This window comes from Xyrauchen texanus, chromosome 36 (genome assembly GCF_025860055.1).
Source record: "Xyrauchen texanus isolate HMW12.3.18 chromosome 36, RBS_HiC_50CHRs, whole genome shotgun sequence".
NCBI classification, from domain to species: Eukaryota; Metazoa; Chordata; class Actinopteri; order Cypriniformes; family Catostomidae; genus Xyrauchen; species Xyrauchen texanus.
In genome coordinates this window covers 13,395,858-13,419,573 of record NC_068311.1, presented here as the reverse complement: position 1 = coordinate 13,419,573, position 23,716 = coordinate 13,395,858, and the positions used below count along the sequence as shown (strand labels likewise).

Below are 23,716 nucleotides of genomic sequence, written 5' to 3'. Positions count from 1 at the left end.
AAGATGACAGTTTCTAAAAATGTAAACATAACATACTATGAGATAGTGTTCTATGCACATAGCAGTTATTGAGGTAGCAGACAGTTATAAAGTGACAAATAGTGTTTGGTTACCCAGGATTCTTATGATACAAATTAGACCACAGTCTGAACTCTTTCCAGATCCTGGAAATTAGATTTGTTTGCTGTCAACCATGTGCTGCTGAACTTCATAAGCTTGTATTAATATACACTCACTGAGAACTTTATTAGGAACACCTGTACACTCACTTCTTCATGTGATTATCTAATCAAGTAATCGTGTAGTAGAAATGAAATACATAAAATCACACAGATATCGGTTAGTTTCAGTTAAAGTTCATATCATCACAAGTGATTTAGAACGTGGCCTGATTGTTGGTGCAAGAAGTGCTGGTTTGAGGATTTCTGTAACTGCTGATCTCCTGGGATTTTCATGCACAAAAGCCTCTAGAGTTTACTCAGAATGGTGCCAAAAACAAAAAACATCCAGTGAGCAGCAGTTCTGCAGACAGAAATGCCTTGTTGATGAGAGAGGTCAGAGAATGGCCAGACTGGTTTGAGATGACAGAAAGGCTACGGTAACTCATGCAATCACACTGTACAATTGTAGAATGCACAACGCGTTGAACCTCGAGGCAGAAGTGTCTACGACAGCAAAAGAACACGTCGGTCAGTGATTATATTCTTGCAATTCTGAAATGAAGTCTGTCTGGTATTTGAGGGAATGAGACGAGCAGGTTTTTTACAGTTTATGCCCTTCAGGCTCTCGTGTGTTGTGCGCTTTAGCATAAACCGCAATGACGATAGTAACAAGGAATAAGTTAAACCAAAACAAGAGACAGAGACAAACCAAACATGCTTGATGTCACTTGTATACGTGTGTACTGTAAATAAACTGTTTATCTCTGACTGCAAATAGACAGCCATGCAAATACTGTACCGGACTACAGCAGTCACGTACACAACATAGGTTTACAGGTCACAGGTTTAATTCTGAAAAAGGCTTAATCGTCCTGGTTTAACTTGATGATAACTGTGGGGAGCACTGCGGAGCCGAGTGGCATCTGGACAGAGTGAGGACGCGAGAGCAAATAGCGAATTACTTTCACCTGCATGCTACACCGGTCTCACCTTCGGGGGGTTCGGGTGAGACCGGTGTAGCATGCAGGTGAAAGTAATGTCCAGATGCCACTCGGCTCCGCAGTGCTCCCCACAGTTATCATCAAGTTAAACCAGGACGATTAAGCCTTTTTCAGAATTAAACCTGTGTTGCAAGAATATAATCACTGACCGACGTGTTCGGGGGGTCAGGATTTTAATGATATTTTAGGGGGGGATAACCCTCAGATAGGGGGATCTGAGGGTTGTCCCCCCCTAAAATATCATTAAAATATGTGTATTGTAAATAATATAATGATATATTCTTAAAATAATTGTTTAAGAAATAAAATAATACAAATGCAAACGGGGCAACAACAAAAAACCCCTTGGTGTCCCCTTAAAAAATTGCTCTTGAGAATTGTTATGCTTATTGTCCCCCCAACATTTTGATGAAATTTTTGCCCCTGGCGGTGGGTGTACTTAAGAAGAAGAGACAGCCGCAGAAGGGAGAGAGAGAGAGATGCGTGAATCTGTCTGTGTGGGTCTGCATGTCATAAGTGCTGGTGCTGAATTAGTGGTCAACTTATATGGGTTTTTTAATGGCCGATGCCAATATCCAGAGAGCATGGTGGTTCTCTGGATATCGGAATCTGATATCCAGACCATTTAAATGAGACTGTGTTGCATACCAGTCTATTATTGTAGTAACACAATGGCACGTAACAAGAAAATGAACCATGACTGGATGTTTACATGTCTAGTCTCTTCACATGCAAGAAAGCAATTCTCAGCTTGCTCAAGAAACGAATTGGCCAAATGGGAAATTTTAATTATAGGCATCGGTTGATAAGTCAGAATATCAGCTGATTTATTGGGTTCTACGATATATCGGTCGACCACTAGCTATAATAAAATTTAGGTTCACGTTTTTATTGATATTTTTTTAATTGTTTTTAAGATATTTATTGTGACATCAAGTTGTCACCCACTGATATCAGTGATTGATGAAAACTTTCACTCTAACTTTGTTTGATTTCTTCATCAGTCCAAACTATGGAGTTACCCATTTTGAGCTTGAAACAAACATTAATAAAAACTCAGGGAGGGTCTGAATATTAAACCTGGAGTTTAAACATATAAACCCCAGTCATACACTGTTCAGAATACTCCCCCTGGTGGATGAGATGCATATTATAGGATGTATACTGCTCAACTCGGCGAGGGCGATTTCTGAAATATATCTTAAAAAGGATAAAACTAAAATTCATAAACAAAGATGAAATGTGGTACAATGTAAAAATCAGAGACTTAAAATGGAGATTTTAGCCTGCTGATAGATCAAATCGGTGGGATTTGATGTAGGCTTGTAGTAGTACCTCCTGGGCTGAGAGCGCCGGTCATCTTCAGCACTGCTCACCTCCTGCAGAAAAAAATGGGAGAAAGAGAAAAGGTAGTCAGCACAGGGGTACATTCAAAAAGATTACATTGGTCTAGCATGAAACCCATTACACTCAACTTACAACCATACTTGTAACTGTACCCTAAATATATACAATCTCAAGAGGACATACAGTGCTGTGAAAAAGTATTTGCCCCCATTCTGATTTCTTCTGTTTTCATGTGAGGTCTACGAAACTGCATTCATTATGGGTTTCAGCTGGACTAGACACACCCAGGCCTGATTACTGCCAGCCCTGTTCAAATCAACACCTAAATACAACTTTTTCAGCAGCATAAAGTTGGCTTAAAGATCTCACCCAGTAGCAAACCAGAAATGATGAGGAAAAAGGTGATTGAAATACATCAGTCTGGGAAGAGTTACAAAGCTATTTCAAAGGCTCTGGGACTCCAAAGAACCACAGTTAGAGCCATTATCTCCAAATGAAGAAATCTTGGCACAGTAGTGAACCTTCCCAGAAATGTCAGACCTTCCAAAATTCCTCTAAGAGCACAGCGATGACTCATTCAGGAAGTCACAAAAAAATCCAAGGACAACATCCAAGGAACTGCAGGCCTCTCTCGCATCCATAAAGGTCACTGTTCATGAATCCACCATCAGAAACACACTAGCCAAAAATGGCATACATGGAAGTGTGGCGAGACAAAAACAACTGCTAACCCAGAAGAAAATTAAGGCTCATCTGAATTTTGCCAAAACATACCTTGATGATCCTCCTGTTTGGAAGACAGGGGTTCCATTACATCTGGCGTAAATCAAACACCGAATTCCACAAAAAGAACATAATACCTACGGTCAAGCATGGTAGTGGTAGTGTGATGGTGTGGGGATTCTTTGCTGCTTCAGGGTCAGAGCAACATGCAATAATTGAGGGAAACATGATTTCTAAAATCCTAAAAGAGAATATCCAGTCATCCACCAGCTCTGTGATGTTGTCATGGAGGAGTGGAAGAGGACTCCAGTGGCAACCTGTGAAGCTCTGGTGAACTCCATGCCCAAGAGGGTTAAAGCAGTGCTGGAAAATAATGGTGGCCACACAAAATATTGACACTTTGGGCCCAATTTGGACATTTTCACTTCGGGGTGTACTCACTTTTGTTGCCAGAGGTTTAGAAATTAATGGCTGTGTGTTGAGTTATTTTGAGGGGACAGCTAATTTACACTGTTATACAAGCTGTACACTCACTACTTTACATTGCATGTTAAGACTTTACTATGCAAAGCAGAAGCCCTACATCAACATTGTCCAGAAGCGCTGCAGAGCTGGGCTTGGTCTCATCTAAGATGGACAGTTGAAAAGTGGAACTGTTTTTTTTGGTCCAAAGAGTCCATATTTCAAAAAGTTTAGAAAAACACAGCCGTCGTGTTATCCGGGCCAAGGAGGAAAAGGACCATCCAAGCTGTTTGCATCAGGTCCATAAGCCATTGTCTGTATGGGCCAGGAGTGTGTCAGTGCCCATGGCATGGGTAACTCGCACATTTGAGACCACCATGAATGCAGACAGATATGTAAACATTTTGGAGCAACATATACTGCCATCCAGCACCGTCTTTTCAATGGACATCATTTTCTGCATTTTCCAGCAAGACAACTTCAAACCACATACTGCCCAGATTACAAGTGCATGGCTGTGTAAGCAGACAGTGTGGGTGCTAGATTGGCCTACCTGCAGTCCTGCCCGGTCTCCAATTGAGAATGTGTGGCGCATTATTAAGCACACCATACGGCAACGAAGACCCCATACAATTGTGCAGATAAAGGCCAACATAAATGACGAATGGGGAAAAATCCACTTTCTTAACTTAAACTTGTGTCTTCAGTGCCAAATGCTAAATATGCTTACGAGTTATTAGAAAAAATGGTGATGTTTCACAGTAGTAAACACTCAACTTTTTTGGAGCGTGATTAGTGTACATGAAAAAAAAAAATACATTTATTTACAGGTTAAAACATCATATAATGTGTAAGTTGAAGAGCTTTCAATATAGCAAAGGGTGATTATAATTTACAAATAACTCATTTTTATTTTTTTTTGCATTTTTCATACTGTCCTAACTTTTTGGAATTGGGGGTTATATGAAAAATACACAAAAATAGAAGAAATCAGGAAGAGCACAAAAACTTTAAAATCACTGTACAAAATGTAAAAAAATTCAAATTTTAACTAGTTGCATCAGCCATAAAGTGACAGGAAACAACAGGATTATTTGAGATTTGTTTTGCTTGACTGAAGTGCAAAGAAATAATTGTAACCAGTTGTGTAAAACAACAACAACTTCAAGACAAAACCGAAGCCTCTGCCAACCGGTCCGGCAGTGGACTGAACGAATATGTCATGCAAGCAGTAGTCCTAAGTGGTAATCTTACTATTGGAAGTACCCACTTACATGCCTTTCAGTAAATAAGTTAGGACTACTGGGTGAATGTCACCTCACACAATTAATATTTATGAGCCCAACTACCCTGAACATCTACAAATTAAGAAACAATCCATTATTAAAATATAGATGATTTTAACTACAAAAACAAATGACATTGGTGAGGGCCATCATAAAGATGAGGGTGAGCACTTCACATCATTACCTAATAACAGACAGTGATGTTTATTTTAAAACACCTTCTCCATCTGATCCTCTCCATCAAATTATGGAAGAGGATCTTTTGTCTACATGCTAATGATGTGTCAAGCCTGCTTATCTTCAAAAGACTGAAAGCAGCTTGTAAAGCCCTCTTCCAATTGTTACTGTGCAAAAGTTAAAAAAAAGCATGCTCACTCATACATTATTTCCTAGTTCAATTCCAAGACAAACCCCCAGAGGCACAAAAAAAAGAAAAGAAAGTACTTTCTCTCAGGTGGGTGGAATTTCCAGTTGGTTAGCGGAAGTGCGGTTGGTTGGTATTATGCGTTTCGCTGGTAATTGTTAGCTAGCATGTCATTCGGTTAGATTTTTGCTTTTTAAACATTGTAAGATGTCTTTGAAAATTTCTTAGCAGTTAATGGCTGTCCCAACAATCGAGATAAGCCTACGCTTTGGCTAAAACAGCAATGATATAATCCAAAAAACCTCTCACAAAAGCACAGTGATATTTTAAATGAGTCAACCTCCCACTTTGGGAACATTTAATGTTTCTTGAATTGGTGCCATTTTAGTGCATTTCTAACTTTATACTGTGGAATGTTTTGTTTGGAAACGTTAATAAAACTTTGTTACATGTTGTTTTCTTTTCTAAGAAGAAACTAAATGATATTTTGACAGAAAAGGCAAATATATATATGAGTTAAATTTCAGCACTTTCAAAATCGATTATGAATTGCGATTAAATATTTTAACACAAATGTATTTGTATTGCATGTGGTTCTTTCTGAATGCTTCTATGTGTGGTATTTGGACATGCTCCTCCCACCCATCATCAATCAAAAATTAGAAGGGAAGAACAATATCGCCTCGTGGTAATGTTTTAATTCAGTCCCAAGTTTCTGTAATTTTTAATCCTGCTATCATACATAACGATTGTTTACGTTTAACCAGATGTTCCGCCCACAAAGCCCACGAGCCGTCATGGGATTTACAAATATTGTGGATAGGCAAAAAGATGCTGTACCTGCAAAAACAGTGTGACACCTTACACAAACTTTGAGAATGCACTAAAATGGACAAAAACGTTTTCTGAAACAACCATATCACTATTGTAATTTTAGAATATATGTGCAGAAATAACATCGTAACATCTCACTACCAATTTATTTAAATACATTTGAGAATCTGGCTAATTTGCAAACCAAATACAAGCTTTCAGCATGTAACGTTTGCAGGCAGACACACATCACAGCCACCATCAAGCTTGCATACAAATAAGGCTTGCTGGGATAGGTTCATCGAGGACTTTCTCAGGAAATTCTTGAGGCATCTCACAAGATGACTCACATGGGCGCTTCAAAAGGGTCACATGACGGGCAGCTGGTAATATGGGGAAAATTAGCCTATTTTATTCACATAACCTGATTTTCTGTTTGGCTGAAGCTTTTACATGGTCTGGTGAGCTAACCTAGATTTTACATTTAAGACTTTCAATTTGCCTATCTTAAGATTCATTTGTTTGGTAGTGGCATTCTCAATTTTCGACTCTGAAAAGGCTGATTAAAGAAATGTGTTTAATCCATGTATAACACTAAGTTTCTCCTGCATCATTCATGTTTTTAAATATTTCTCAACCCCATTAAATGCATTCCAATGTAACAGAGGTGGCACTGAAACACTTGATTTAATTTATCATGAGGCTTGACAATAAGCTGACATCTTGAGAAATAGGAAACTCATGCGCTGTTCGGTATAACATACTACCATTTTACTTATTTTTGCAGTATCCAGTGGATATAATGTGAATAGTATGTATGCATGGAATACCTAGATGACCATCTACTGTACATTTCCCAAAATGTGCAGTTTAAAGCATACTACATAGGCTGAGAAATATTTCAAAAGATGCATATGCAGGAGAAACTTACTTTTATATATAGGTTAATCACATTCTTTAATCAGCATAAGTACATAATTGAGAAAGCCATTCCCAAATAAATTCACCTTCAGATAGATGAATTGTAAGTCTTAAATGTAAAACGTATACCACAATGCCTCTCAACAATTGCTCTAAAAAAGATTTTATTAAAAACGCAAAATAAGTGTTTTTAAAAGACTAATTGGGAGACAGCAATTATACGTGCAATATAGTAAAGTCTGAAATGCTTATTTAAAAAATTCATTTTAAGATTTTTGCATTCAATTACATAACAAAATTGCATAGATTTAACATTTTTGGTGTCAAAATACATTCTACTATCCCAGTTTATTGTTCATTGACAACTATAAGTAAGCTATAGGTTTACCTCCCCAAAAGTATAAACACTGAGGCTCCCAGTCACTACAAAATACTGATGTTTATATTTTGAGCGGCCCACTGAGCCCCACACATCCCTTTTTATCTCAACCTATAGCGTAAGTTTGGCGTATGGCTACTGTAATAAGCTGGTTAGCAAGGGGAATATGAACATCCGTGGTAGACGTGTACAGAGGAAAATAAATGTTCTACAGATGTTCAAGCCAAAATTCGAAGACTTACTAAAAGACACAGAGACGGAGAATGGGATAAAATCAGAGTAAACATTGCCGCCGCATTTACAAGGTGGAGGACTTTGAGGGAATTTTTGGGGTTCGATGGAGATGCCATCTTGTCGAGTTGCTTCTCGACCGTAAGCTATTATCAAGGTATTGCTACACAAGTTAGATCATTACTGTTAAACTCCAGATAAATTCCTAAGATACTCTGAATATGTATCATTATGCTTACTAGTTATCAGAAGAACCATCCAACCTCATGTGCTGGATTTCTAGTGGTAATCGAATGCTTTAGCATGCGGTATATACTGTGAACAGTAGGTAGAATGCTAGTTTTCCATTCCAAACACAACCTCAAACACCTTACTTCCATCTTAAACATGAATGAACATGAACCCATATCTGAACTTAAGCTTTGAGATTCTCAGAGGCCCAAGTCATTGTCTCTATTAACAAGGACAGTTTTGGGTGCACGAAAGGACTGCAGAGCTAAAATCTCAGAATTTCTCGCCATGGGGGGTATCCTACCGTCACTGAGAATTAATCCCTATGTGCCATAAGACAAGATAAAACATGACATGGGCTATACAGGACTAACCTACTTTTCATGCCCCATCTCCCCTTGTCATCAACAAACGTATATCAACTGGAGGATGTTGTGTAGTTCTCAAAATGGTGACTATAAATTCTGAGACTTTTTAAGGATTATATTCACACTTTACAGAAATATGAGATATCCTCAAAATGTCTACAGTGAATGTTTAAGAGAACACCTTTTCAAATAAAAATGGAAGTGTGAAGCCACACTGTCAGGGTACTTTTATTAAAGAGCTGCAGTTGAAGAGTAAACAAATGTACAAATTTTAACCATTACAACTGGCACTGCTGGTAATGACTCATTTCCCAAACACATCTGAAATGTTTTTAGAAGACAAAAATAAAAACAAGGTCTGTGATATTCAAGTTTTAGACTAAATAAACCCCTTAATACAAACTTTAAGTTCATCTTTATCTTAATAAAATTCAACAGAATGTCAGTGTACTTTAAATATGAATCAAGTACACTGCTCATAAACAGCAGCTAGCAACTAGCAAGACAGCTAACACAACTACCACACAAAACTACTGAAAACGACTCTTTGTGCTAACTAAAAGCTCGCAAATTTAAGAGAGCATCGTGTAAATATCATGTATAATTATCACACATGAAACTGTGGTTGTTTAAACAGGATAAAGAGGGGCCTGCTAGATCAGATACACTACACTGCCTGTTTATCCCTGATAAGCTAAATGTGGTTCTGCGCGTGCGCAAATGGAGTGAACACTCTGCTACTGCATCGAAATGCATAAAATCATTGAATAACTACATTCAAACTGCTTAATTAGAGAGGGAACTCACCGACACGCATGGACTGGAGGTTGTGCTAGGGGTTGGCGACCGCTGTACGGTGACCAGCGCCATTCAATCTCCGGAAAGTGAAGATGTAACAGACGGTGTGCAGAGGCGAACCTCACATCATTTGGTGCGGTGGCTCAGAGGAAGATGTGCATCGTCTTCGAGGTCTGATGTAATCTGCGCATGTGCGGTGCGTGCTAGCTGTCAAACCACTAACCGTCCGCTTAAAGGGGTGAGGCAGCATGCTGCTCATTTTAGGTTTCTCTAATGTTTTTTTTTAAATGAGGCTTTTATGATGCGTTAATCAACAATAACGTCATTATTTAATGTTTTGTGGAAGCCACTTATAATTTGGCTAAAAAGGCCAGATGTTATAAACAGAAACGAGCTGAGACTGCAAGTGAATGAGAATTTTACATGAAATTTAAAGGAGTGTAATGCAGTGGGACATACTTAATCTAAAACAAATTAAATGTTTAATGTATACGTATTAAATATGTTTTTGAGCCATTAAATGAGAGACTACATTTAATATCTGATTTTAAACTGCGAATAAGATGAAAAAAGAGTAAATTGTGAATTACAACACCTTAAATTTACTTTTTGCCTCATATGTAGGCCTACCATGCCAGTCGAAAGTACAGAAACAATCAATTTATGTTTCTCGTAATCTTACTAATGTTTTAATAAAGATATATGTTAAAAATATATTTAGTACATATTTAATGCATTAATGTTATATCTTCATGATATTTATCTACATTTTCACTGGAAGATTATCTAAAAATCTTTACCTAAAATATTGATTTTGAAAGCATTTTATTTAATTATTTTACACTTAACATCTCCATAATGAACAACATCTTTGGGCATCTTAAGTGACACATGGTAAGGTGACAGTAAACAATCCATGCCCAAGCTGACTGATGCTAAGATCAAGTTTCAATGGGAGCTGTTGATATTGAATCAATCCCTAACCTGCCTCATTAAAACAGGGAACCTGTTCGCAAGAGTCACAACAACTGCTAGTTGAAAATAGTTGATGACAACGCAAGAAACATTGGAGGGTTTTCAAGGGAGGACCACAAATTGTTGTTGCTGAATTAAGAGAAGGTTGTTTATGTGCCGTCAACCTTTCATGGTCTCCTTGGCTCAGGGCCCAAGGAGAGAGCCTGACAATCACGCAAATGAAGAATAAAAATAAAACCATCTTTTATTGTCTCTGATCATTAAGTTTGACATTCAAAATACACACAAGATGTAATCGAAGAACAAGGAAAATATAATATTATTGACCAGAAAATGTGTTATTTATTTTATTGTTATTATTTTAATTGGTGATGAAAGTATGTCAACATTCATGCTTCTTGTGAAAAATATTGTCTGAAAAATTAATGAAAACACAGATAACATTGATGGCATCAACCTAAATCATGATGGTTTTTTTCATAATTCTGCCATAAATCAATGTGCTGCACAGTTGGATAAATACAAGAACAGTGAAGAAAACTTGATAGAAAACATTTGTCAAGACAAACTTAGATATTGGCTTGATAAAGCCATCAGACAGTTTAAATCAATTGTAAAAGTTTATAGTTTGATGGTTATACCAACAGTACAGTAGCACATACAGCCTGCTAGCTAGATAGTAAAAATTACTGTCAGATATATTGTATTCAAGTCTATGGGTCGGTTTTTTTTTATTTTTAGTTTTGATCGCCCACTATGCAAAAAACATAATTCTGATAATTTACAAAAGTCACAGCAACCAGAGTCAAAACAGTCTGAAGGTCTGTGCCAAGTTTGGTGAATGTAGCTTGAAAGCTAGGTCTAGGAGGTGTTGCAGTTGATAATTTTGGTCTTGGTTTAGGGGTTTTAAAAATCCTAAGCCACATATATAGAATAACAGCTGGATTTGTCAAGCCAGCATAATAAGTGATATGATAATAAAGCAAGTGTACTCAGACATAAAATGCACGCACACACAATCATGTGAAAGCTAGGAAGTCAGTGAAAGCGGATGGATTCTTGGAAGCCTTGTTTAAAATGGATAACGCATTCCACAGGATGGGAAGTGCCCTATCACCCCTGTGTCATATGACTGCATATGTACAGAGGAGGTTCAAACAAAACGCTATCTCTTAGGCCCATTCCCCATTTTATCCCAGCAGAAGTAACATCAGTATGCTTGCACATTGGATAGCTTATGGGAAAAGGCCACAGTCGATACAGATATAATTAGACTGAGATACAAAGCACATTGATTAGAACTACGATAACAAAAATAATTTTTTGTTGTGACAATGATTGATGGATTAATCTCTCAACTTATTACTTTCAACAATCGAAAGTCTTCTTGGTTATTGAACACATTACTATTCAAGATAATTTCCACAAATTTCTCAACACTGAACAACAACAAAAAAATGACATAACATTCAGGTTCTTTGAGGAAAAAATAACATTGCAAAGGCATATTAAATGGGGAAATGGAGAGGCATTGTTTACGATTTTATGATTTTGCTCTTTTGTGCTCAATGTCAAACAATGCTTTGCTGCATGGGTGTCTCACATTTTGTGTTATCACGTGACGCTGTCTGCAACTGTCAGTGACCATATCTGTCTCCCCATGTGTAGATTAGTATGGAAAGAAGGAGGATAAGACAGAGATTAGGGGACTTACAGGGTTTAAAGCAAACAACAGGACCAAAGCAGTTGTGTCTTTAAATTAAAGCTCAGCTTTGAGGGCTTGGGTCGGTGTCAGTGAAAGGGAGTAGGGGTGGATAGAGTAATAAAAATTGCTGCTTGGGGATTCAAGAATTATAATGGTGTCTTTAAACAAGCTAAATGAAAAATTTTAATTCAGCAGAATGACTTCCTACAGAACAAAGCCAGTTTCTTGTGTGACTAACTGGACATTATACTGTTACCTATGAGTAGCTGTGAGCACCTGAGTCTCATTATTTTTGTGACATCACAGAATGTTATGTGCTATTTCTTATAAATCTATGTATCATTTTTTTTTTTATATAATTGTATATATAATGTGTCACTGTTAAAAGGAAAAAAATAAAACAGATGTGAATAGCTCAAATTCTAATTCAAAATCTTGCAAAGGCAACCCATAAAACATTTTTTTTTAAAAATCATATGCTGTATCAGATGATCAATACATTCCACACAGTCTCTCAACTACATTCCACAGACCACTACTCCTCCTAGTGGTTATCAATGTACTACCAGGACAGTTGGGACCATGGTATAAGAAAGATAGTGACATCAACTTGTTCGTTTACATATAATTTTAAATAGCACGATAAAAAAAAAGAAGAAGAAAAAATAGATATATAAATAAAAATATACTAATATATATATATATATATATATATATATATATATATATATATATATATATATATATATATATGGTACATTGGGAGAACAAACAATTAATTTTAAATGTTCAAATGCTAATATCTTCTTTAATGCATATGAAAGTCCAATATAATTAGCATGGAGACTATAGAAATTAGTGCTGCTGATGGGCTGTAATGAACAAAGGGAGGATTTTTACGAAGCACTATCAGCCTAGCCAACATGTTCTGAATGTCACATTTAATTAAACCATTATGCTGAGGTGCTCTTCTGCTTTGTTGTGGTCCAGTGCAGATGTCATTGGTTATCCTAGCAAACAAATGTTAAAAACTTTTTTAAAAAGTCAAGAAATTCTATGGTCCGTCAGAGAGAGGTGTTCTTCGGTCCTGTTTCTTCTCAGGCAGCGTGCTGTTGCGCCCGGTGGAGTGTAAACAACAGCTGCCAGGACCATAATTACAACGATTATCAGCAAACTCACTCCCACCGTCAAACCTGTGAAATTGAATATCGTTTAATCGTTAATCGTTTGCCAAGTTCGCATAAATATACATTCCGACTTTAGGGAAGTTAAAACGCAACTGATACTCGGGCAGTCACGAGATATGGCAAAATCTGAGTCTCTAGGCCCTACTTCTAATCTCTGATTGTGTTCGAATAGTTTAGAACTATAACGCAAAAAAGACGTTCGGTGTTGTTTACCTATTTGTTGCTGTTCAATAACGCTGGTAAACCGTTCCATAACTTCTCAGAGGATCACACCATTCGACTTAAGAGATTTTCCGAACGTCCCAAAGACCAGCCAAGTTCCTCCTGTCGGTCGTCACAGGCTAGTTGTGTCTCTAATATTTAGGATTGGCGAGTATCCTCAAATCCGTGGATTTAGGAGGTCTAAAATAGCTATTTATAAAGTGACGGTGATTGCAAGATGGCTAAATAAATATTTATTTGGAATGTTTGGTTTATATATCTATATATTATTTCTGTACATACAATGTTACACAGCAGACATTCTCAAATACTGTTTTTGAAGTCTCTTTATGGCGATGGATTGTGTGCATGTGTTGTGTGTTCTCTAAATTCTGTCAATAAGTTTGATTGACAGTGTTCTGTCATAGTGAAACTAGGCATTACAGGGAGCCTGGCACCATTTCTTTGAGGAAGATGAGTAAAGTTCTACAACAAATTGATACATTATTAGAGTGGTGGTAGGCCTCACCTTTTTACAGTCTGCTGAATGGGTTTAAGATGCTTTACACTTCTGTTTCTTAACAAGCAATGGCTGAATGTGTGTAAACAAATACTACCAAAACTAGACTCACCTTGATTAGATTAAAAACAATGCAGAAAATATGGTCTAATAGGCCAAACCAGGCCAGATTTATTCATGCTTGTTGAATTGACTGATGGCACATTAATCTGGTTTGAGATTCAGAGGCCCCTGGCACAAATCAATTTATGAGCCTTTAAACCATTTGTGTTTGTGGTGCGAGTAATAGGCTATGTAAATGTTTTTTAAATGGATATTTAAGAGTGCTATATTATTTATAAGAAATTCACAACTTTTTATTTTCATTCTCAAATATTATTTGAATCAAGCAATGTTAGTTTCCTACTAACAAAATCAATTATGTATAAAGGTACTTGTTTACTTGTTGGCAAAGTCCCCATAAGATGTCTGAAATGAGAGGACTGCCAGGTTGTTCAGTCTATTTGCTGACACTTGCTAACTGACATTTATGCAGGTTCCTTATTAAACTAATGATAATAAAATGTATTTATCAATATGTGTGTATATATAGTATATGTATATATATATAGATATATATATATATATATATATATATATATATATATCTTACTAGTCATGAAATTATTTAGCTGTTCTTTTCCTTGCATATCAGTGACAAACAACACAGGTCATTTATTGTGTCATTAAAAGTCTACTCACTGAAAAAAAATAAATATAGAATATATTCTAATATATTATTACATTAGTTTTCATATATCAAAGAGATGATGCAAAAAATATAGAACAGGATTCATTACCACACTGAAATTTCATGAGAAATACATACTGAGCTACACATTACACATAAGCTACACATATGTATTTTTCAGACACTTTTAGAGTGTGAATTGATGCACAACGCACAGAGATCTTGCAGTAGTACACCCAAAATGACAATAGCCAAATCATGTTCATGTTCTTGTGTTACACTTGCTATAGTTTACTTCCATGTTGCTTCTTTGTCAAATAGCGATGTCAAATGTAAATCAAGTCATTCACTGATACATCAGCGCCACCTTGAGAAAAAAAGACACTATTGCATTGTCTATAGTCTTTAACTCCCGCTTTGCTCACCACGCCAGTGGACACTTACTGTAACACAGGAGAAGACAAGGCAGATTATAGGGGAAGTCTTACATCGTTTTATTCCTACCAGTAGCATGTTATTACTATATAGAATAATGTTTTTATGATAATATCATGGAATATCAATATAGCCTTTCTGTGGCCCCTCTAAAGTGAGGACCCTTGTTTCTCAAGTCTACCATTACTCACGTCCGACACCCCTGTTGAGATTCATCTGCCATAAACGCAAAAGTAATACATTAGTTTTCACTCACTGAGCATTTATTAGGAGTACTTTGGTCTAAATTACAGTGCCCGTTGATGTCCTCTGCTTTTGTAGCCCATCCGCCTCAAGATTCGACATGTTGTGCATTCTGATGCCATTCTACTCAATACAATTGTACAGAGTGGTTATCTGAGTTACCGTAGCCTTTCTGTCAGCTCGAACCAGTCTGGCCATTCTCCGTTGACCTCTCTCATCAACGAGGCATTTCCATCCACAGAACTGCCTCTTACTGGATGTTTTTTGATTTTGGTAAAAATTTTGAGTAAACTCCTGCTGTTTTGCATGAAAATCCCAGGAGATCAGCAGTTACAGAAATACTAAAACCAGCCCATCTGGCTCCAACAATCATGTCATGGTCAAAATCTCTGAGTTCAAAATTTTTTTCCCATTCTGATGGTAGATGTGAACATTAACTGAAGCTCCTGACCCATATCTGCATGATTTTATGCATTGCACTTCTGCCACATGATTGGCTGATTAGGTAATCACATTAATAAATAGGTGAACAGGTGTTCCTAATAAAGTTCTATGTGAGTGTAAGTACAGTGAGGAAAACAAATCACTGCCGTTATAGGAATAGTTTACCCCAAAATAAATTGGGGTTTCATTGGTGAACTAAAACCTTTAATTTCAGGAATATCCATTTTTCACTAGATGGCACCACTTCCCAGATGCTGACAGTAAAAACACTTGTGCCTGCCTGACAATTAATGACAAGTATTGTAAAGTCTTACAATAAAATAATTTATTTTATGCACCATGAAAAATCTCAAAATCTCTTGCAGTTGCTCAAGAGAAAGTTTATCAGGATATATTCCAATATAGCCAGATTGTTTGTTGATGTGGTTGACCAGTCTGAGATGAAAACCACCCTCTGTCCACATTCTCACCTCTTCTATATCACTCGAATGTGTCCTTTCTCTGTGTGGTGGATGAACGTTTTAGTAGGTGTAAATTCTGAACCTTATGAGAACATTTATACTAAAAGTATGATGAAAATCGAGAGGGAAGAAGTTGGAAGTGTATGTGCGCATGTGTGCGTATTTTTTGAGATAAGGAAATGAGTTTATTAGGCAGTGGGCTGCAATGAAGAAATCCAGATGCTTTTGATAAAGGGGGCTGCAACTGGGGAGGAATGAAAGGTTTCATTTCCTGTCTTAGCATCATATCGCCCTGATCAGCAAGTGGCAGGGCAAAGCTAGGGAGGCTGGGTGACAGACGGGAATAGAGGAAGAGGAGGAAAACAGAAATGCCAGAATTCAAAGAGGAATTACAAACAAGTACTAAAGAAAGCAAACAAGATGAAATAGACATTCATGCAGAAAATGCAGAATCTGTACAAAGATTGGATGCAATCATTGGACATAATGCTAATTCAGCTTTCATATTTTGCCAACTTTTGTATTGTCACTGAATAAAATAAGAATTTAGCTTGTTTTTAATTCAATGCTGAAATTAAAACCAATAATGTAAGCTCTGATCAACCACTTGGTGTCTGCCATTAATCATTTACAAGGTGGGTGTTTTCATTTACCCTTCACTGAATTTCCATTAAACAGTTACACAATTTTGTCTTGAGCACAACATTTGAAACTTTCAAGGAGTGGTTCTCAACTGGTTTTGCAACCATTGATGGAAGACCATCTTATATCAGCTAACCAACATAGGGTTCTATGTAATTTAGGGTACATTCAGTGTGCATTGATGGTAATTATATATTTTCAAACCATTTTCTTCAGAAACTTTTTATCCATTAAGATAAAGCGGTATACTATCAAAAAAATATTTTGTGCATCCCGTTTTTCATTTTGCTTGAAATTGCCATTATGTATCTTAATTTACAGTTTTTGCATTGTCTGTTTTTTGAGGAGAGTGGGTCTTAAATCACCATTATCTTTATTTCATTTATTTTTAAATTCTAAAAATTCTTAATGTAAGTTTTTAGATTGAGTTTGGCATTTTTATGAAGAAATTATCTCTTTCTTATGTCCACAAACTTTGTCAACCATATTACTAAAAAAAACATTTTGAACACATAATTGCAAGTGTCCTTTCATTTTTTTCAACATCAACAATAGCATATTGTCAAGGAGTATATTAACTGACCGGTGTTGGGCACACTGTTATAGTTTGCAATATTTGTATGATTTTTAACTAAAATATATATTCAAATTTTAGGTTAACCTGATCAAGAAAATGACATATGGTTGGCCAGGCAAGGCTACCATTGAAATTTGTCAAAATTGGAGAATGTCAACTATGTTACCTGCCAACTAAGTTACCATATCGGGCCAACTCTTGGGGAACATAGTTGATGTGACCGTACTGTGTACACTGATTATAATGAATTGTTTTCCATAGATCAGTTTTTTTTGTGTCTTAATTTAAGTCTCAATGTGTCAGGGGACACTGAGGGTGTGTATGCCCTCATGTACTGTATATGCGTTCATGCGTGTGAATCATGATGATTAGGTGTTAAGGGACATTTCATAGATTTACAAAATTAGCAGTTGTTTTTCAGCAACTATGCATGACTATATGGCTAGTTTAATTGTATTTAGCCTTGTTTTATCACTTCCAGAGAACAGACCCATTTTGGTGGGTCACGGCCAGTGCTGAGCGGATTCCTTGCAAATTTTATTCAGGTACTGAATACAAATTGCATTACAATAATTGCAATCAGTATTGCAATCTCATAGATTACATATTTGGGGTAATCTAATCCGATTACTTTTGGATTACTTTCAACCTAATTCGATTTTATTTTACGTCACATGCATCGGAAAAGGATAATCTTTTAAACATAAAAGTAAAAAGAGAAAGATGTATTCCATTCTTTATTACTGTAAGGAATTTTTAGAAATGGCCCCCAAGTATCAAGTCAGGTTTGCAGTCGCTGTCCCAATCTGGATACTCGCAAGGGGAGAAAGAAGTGACACACACACCAGAGCATATCAGATCATTCTCCAATGTTTATTGTTCAACACATCATTATATATTGTTCAGCAAAGCAACACTTCTAATAGACCAACCAATAGAATCATTCTTTACCTTATCTGGTCATGACATTTGATATGAAATATGTTAGTTCTTAGGACAGAGAGTATAGATAATGGAAACACATTTCTATAGACGTCAATTTGCCATACACACCCTTCTACGCAACAGGAAACAGCTTGCAACACATCAACTTTTGTCATGTAACAGCAAAGTGAACTATTCTGACAACAGAAGTTGTTGAGAGGCCTTTATTAAAAATAGAGCGGTTTATTACATTTTTAAAAAGTGCATTAAATATTACAAGAATGAAATAAACATTAAATATAACAGCAATGACAGTGCATGGCCAAAGTTTATAATTAAAAAAAATGAGACATCAAGTTCATTTTAAGTGCATAAATCAATAGCAGCATTATGAATATTAACGACCATAAAATCAATATAGAACGATCAGAAAATTAACGACCATAAAATCAACAGCAACAATGTTACCTAGGTCAAAGCTTTCATCTAAAAACACTGAAATACTTTTAACCCTTACTGCTAACTGATAGTCCATAGCCTATTCCAAAACGGAGATGCATATCTGCTGTGCTTCAGAGTAAGAATATGATGATATTGATATAAAATTATCAATTATTTCACAATTTACTGCCATTGCCTTGTTAATATCTAATCATGTAATCTATAAAAAGTAACTACAGTCTAATGAGTATTTTAATATAATTTAATCCAATTACAAGTACTTGATTTTTTTTGTAATCTTATTACGTAAACCATATTATATTATTATTAGGTCTGCGATGGACAGTGGATAGTTTTATGAGCCAATATCAGTATTAAAAGGTTGAATTGTTAGACTTATGGACACACAGCTCAAAAACAGTAAAACAAAGAAAAATGCGAGCTGATTAAATGGGTGAGAACAGACGTGCAGATAAAGAGATGGTGTGATTGGTGCAGGGGAGAGAAGGACATGTGACAGGGTGTTTAATATAGATCCTCCAGCCTGATAAATCTGACAGGAGGTTCCCATCCCCAGAAGAGCTCATAGGAAATTGCCAGAATGAGAGAGAGAGAGAGAAAAAAAAAGAGTTGGTTACGTGACTGACACCTTGTCTTTACACTTACTCATTACTTTGTTTTTTGTTTACCCACAATTTTCTGGAATTTATGTTTTTGTCATTCAAATCTAGACTTTTCTGCAGGCTTTTTATGCACGGTAGTTCATGTGAAAAATGTAAGATGCTTGACTGGTTTAAGGTGGTCTCCCAGCCTAGCCAAGTTGGTGGTCAGATGTTTTAACTGGTAAGCAAGTTCCTAAAACCCCTCTAAAGCCTGATCACACTGAAGGACCAGCTAATAACAGCTGCTTTTGTCAGTAGGGATTTCATGAAAAAAATACAATTCTGAACAAAATATATGTTTTCTAGTTTTCTTCAGCTCTAAAATAAATACATTCACAGAGCACTTTATTAGGAACTAAATGCTCTTAAAAAGATCCTAATGTGGTTTTCTGCTATTCTGTCCACCACAATTGTACAGAGTGGTTATCGGAGTTACCATAGTCTTTTGGTCAGCTCGGCCCAGTCTGGCCATTATCCGTTGACGTCTCTCATCAACAAGGCGTTTCCATCCACAGAACTGCCACTAACTGGATGTTTTTGGCACCATTCTGAGTAAACTCTAGAGATTGTTGTGCATGAATATCCCAGATGATTAGCAGTTACAAAAATACTCAAATCAGCTTGTCTGGCTCCCAACTATCATGCCATAGTTAAAATAACAGAGATCACACTTTTTCCCCATTCTGATGGTTGAACATTAACTGAAGCTCCTGACTGCTGTCTGCATGATTTTATGCATTGCACCGCTGCCACATGACTGGCTGATTAGATAATCGCATGAATAAATAGGTGAACAGGTGCTCCTAATAAAGTGGTCAGTAAGTGTAAGTTGCTGTCTATATTTGCGATCTCTGTAAATAAAAAATACTTATCCAATTATTAAGGACTGGAAAAGTCATGGTAAATGAGTCCAATCACAAAAATGAGATTCTGAAGTGACCTTGCATTGCAGTTCACATCCTGTGAAAGCTGTAACTCAACACTGTGCATATCTAAGTTGAGCTTGTGTGAGAGCAGAGCAGTGTTTACCCAAGCTCTGGGTTCAGAGGCCCACGGTTCACATACAATGTATAGATTAATCCTTGATGACAGAGACTCAAGATTACTGCCTGTCACAAGGCGCTTATTGCCTCTGTTGCATGCAACCGAATTTGAGATACATGTGACTCTCAGCGAACCAAAAAAACTGAAATTAAGCTTGCGAGTTCTTGCCCAGAATGGTTCAAGTTTATCAATGCATGTAGTTCATCGTGAATTATTTAATGACATAAAACACAGCCTAAGGATAAAATATAGCTGAACCCAAATATGATAATGCAATGTATAATTAACGTTTACAAAAAGGCAATTGTCTATGAATGGTTATAATAATGGCCCCCCAGAGAAACATTAACCCCTTAAACTCTGGTGTATTTTTGGTCTGCCATCTGCAGTTTTTCACACTTAAATTTAAAAGTTCACCAATCACACATACTGTGGACTAATTGCAAAAAATTTGACTAATTTTTAAAAAAAACACCAAAATTACAAAAAGATCCTAATTGTTCATAAATAATATAGTAGTTCAATCTTATGATAAAAAATTAAAAACAAAAATAAATAAATTGTATCCTAACTTTGTAAGCATGGAATTCTGGTTGTGTTGGGTCTATCTCCCAGCAAAATTCTTGTTTCATTCCACTAGATGGTAGTAAGTACTAGAAAAAAAAAAAAAATGTATCTAACACCTTCCTTCACAAAATGCAGGTCATAGGGGGCACTCTAACACATTTTAGCCCTCAAAGATGTGCTCGTCCATAGACATTCAGTTTCATTTTCAGTTCATACATCACCCCATTGTTTCATTGAATATCTCAGCCTCTGAGTGGACTAGAAGCTCACTCTAGGTTTCATCAGAAAGCCGAGATCATGCTCACCCAAGCGCACAGACAAGTAAAAAATGTTTCTCTCAGCTGTGCTTATGTAGACAAAGACATCTTGTGTGTGCAAGTTTCAAATCGGGGAAGCGATGAATTCACACTAATATTTTGGTCGGTCCCACACACAACACTATCAAATGGCTTCAGAAGAATTTATATATAAGTCACAAGAGTTAAGGATGACTTGTATGGTGCTTTTGGAACTTGGACAGCCTGTCACCATCCTCTCATCCCTCAGGCTTGTCACTGATACATAGTATCTGTTCCTTTTCTCAACACTGGCCATGGGTCAATCACAGTCGTTTATTTTTACTTGAAGTTTACTGGAGTTTAAAAATGCGTTTGTAGCTACTACTGAGGTGGATTAACATTCACAGGTATGAATCCTTGTAATTAGTATTATTATTTTAAATAACTGTGCAGTGCTATGCTATTTAAATGCTGATGGAGGATTCGGTTTGTAATGTGTTCATGCACAGGGGTTGCTCTGTGTATTTATTATTTATTGTTTTTGTATAATTTGAATGTGTAAAGGCATAATTACAATGTTCATTCATTCATATTCTGTATGTGTAATTACAGAAGTGTAATTTTTGTATTCATTTTTCATAGTATTTTTAAATGAAACTTTTTTTTAATTTTTTTTTTACTTGATATGAAGATATAAAAAATGCTGTTAATCTTGTACATTTTCATCACTACAAAGTTTGTGGCTACTTGGGACTTACAGCAGCAGTGATCTGCACATAAAAGAGACATTTGTATTTGATGTCTTTTAGAAATTATATTTCACTTTGTGATTCTTTTAAAAATCTTCCAAACTGTGGTATTATGGAAACAAAACTATACTAAACTATAAATTCACATTCCTGAGAGTGAGAGCTTTCTTTTGATATATGACTTGACTTAAAATCTTAACGACTTTTATGTTCACATTGATATTTCTACCACATTACCTCTAAGTGGAGCTTATTTGTGACATAGATGTTCTCAGCCTTTATTTTGTTATTTAATGTAACATAAATGCATAAGTGATGCTATTCTAGGAAAGGTTCAGATTCTAAGCTTTCAAATGATACCCCATATGCCTAACTTTTGTATCTGGGGACTTTAACGTTTGAATGAATTTCTTTTGCATGAACATTTTATTAATGAAAAGAAATGCTCTGTTTTGCATTTTCTTCTTAATCTAATAAACTTTTTTGGGTTAAAAATGAGCTAATTTATTTGGCTGGATATGTGACATTTCCATGAATTTCATAATTTCTTTGGTGTATATTTCTTTGGTCTCACTTTTGCTTTAATGACACCATGCACTCGAGCTGGCACAGACTTCACAAGTTTGTGCAAAATCTTAAGATCCATGTTATCTCAGCAAGATTTGAGAATATTCCAAAGAACTGCTAAAATATAAGCAACAAAATCTGATCTTTCATACAAAGGAGTTAGCATGTTCATGTCACAAATTTGCTTATTTGATTAGTGACCTAAAACTCCATTGACCTTGTTGAATCTTAAATATTACTTAACATTTTTTTTTTATTTTTTTCCCAAAATCCTATAAACTTCTGTTTATTTTAAGGTTTAAATAAGATTTAAAACACCAGATTTGCGATGTGGTCTCAGAGTTTTATATGATGAAAGTAAATCAATACATTTAGTACATCATAAATTATATGTCAATATAAATTTAAATGGCCAAAGTGATTTCAGTACAAAATATATCTGAGCCCATGTGAGAATGTAATTTAATGTTTAAAACTTTAATGCATCTGGATAATTTCCAATGGCCTGACTTATTTTTTTACAATTATGCATTATTTGATAATGTGTCTATAAAATATAGAAAACGAAAATGTGAATTGCAGTCAACTAGTTTTGTGTAGAGTGTCCTCTCTAGGGAAAGCATGAGGATGAATGTGATTATCAGCTCATGTTCATAAAGTGAGAAGCTCTGACTCCTCAGTGACTTGTGGTGGAGAGCACCAGCGTGCATGTGTGAGTGTGTGTGTGCAATCTGTTCCTCAGAAAAAGGAATTTAACCTGATAACAGGCCCTCAAGGAGGAGTGTGGGATAATTATAGATGTGATGGAGTGAACACGCATGAACTCAAGGAAGAGAGGTGATTTAACTGTAATGGAAATCTAAGTATTTACTGTTGCTAAATGAATTTAGTATTTTGGTCTGTCATAATTGCCGTTATCATGTATATTTCTCAGGTTTGGCCAATATTCTGAATTCTTAGAATTGTCTGAATTTAAAAATGTTGATTCATGGAATTTGAATTGAATTGGTAACGCCTTATATTATGTTGTATTTCAATTTGAATTCAAAGGCATTTTACACAGTCACACAACAGAGAAACTTCATTTGTCCAACGCAACAAAATGGGCGTGTGACAAGGAGGAGGGCGTGGCCGGGCCATTAAGGTGCATGGCCGGCACTGAATCAGCTGATCAGCGGGAGAGCGAGATTAAAGGTAGCCTGAGACTCCATTTCGAGAGAGACGCATGCGACTAAGCTGCATGTGTGTGTGTTTGTTTATGTTGAGTTTTACAGTACAT

The 23,716-nt window shown here is 36.2% G+C and overlaps 1 protein-coding gene across 2 annotated transcripts in view; it reads right to left on the bottom strand.

Annotated features, from left to right (window-relative positions):
* ssh2a (slingshot protein phosphatase 2a) overlaps positions 1-9,234 on the bottom strand; it is a 45,929-nt gene extending 36,695 nt beyond the window's left edge. For both annotated transcript variants that reach the window (XM_052106613.1, XM_052106614.1), the window contains exons 1-2: positions 9,095-9,234; positions 2,498-2,541 (exon numbers count right to left, since the gene is read on the bottom strand). In XM_052106613.1, coding sequence (XP_051962573.1) covers positions 2,498-2,541; positions 9,095-9,157 — 107 coding nt within the window. In that variant the 5' untranslated portion in view covers positions 9,158-9,234. The remainder of the gene's footprint in view (positions 1-2,497; positions 2,542-9,094) is intronic.
* Positions 9,235-23,716: the final 14,482 nt, after the last annotated feature.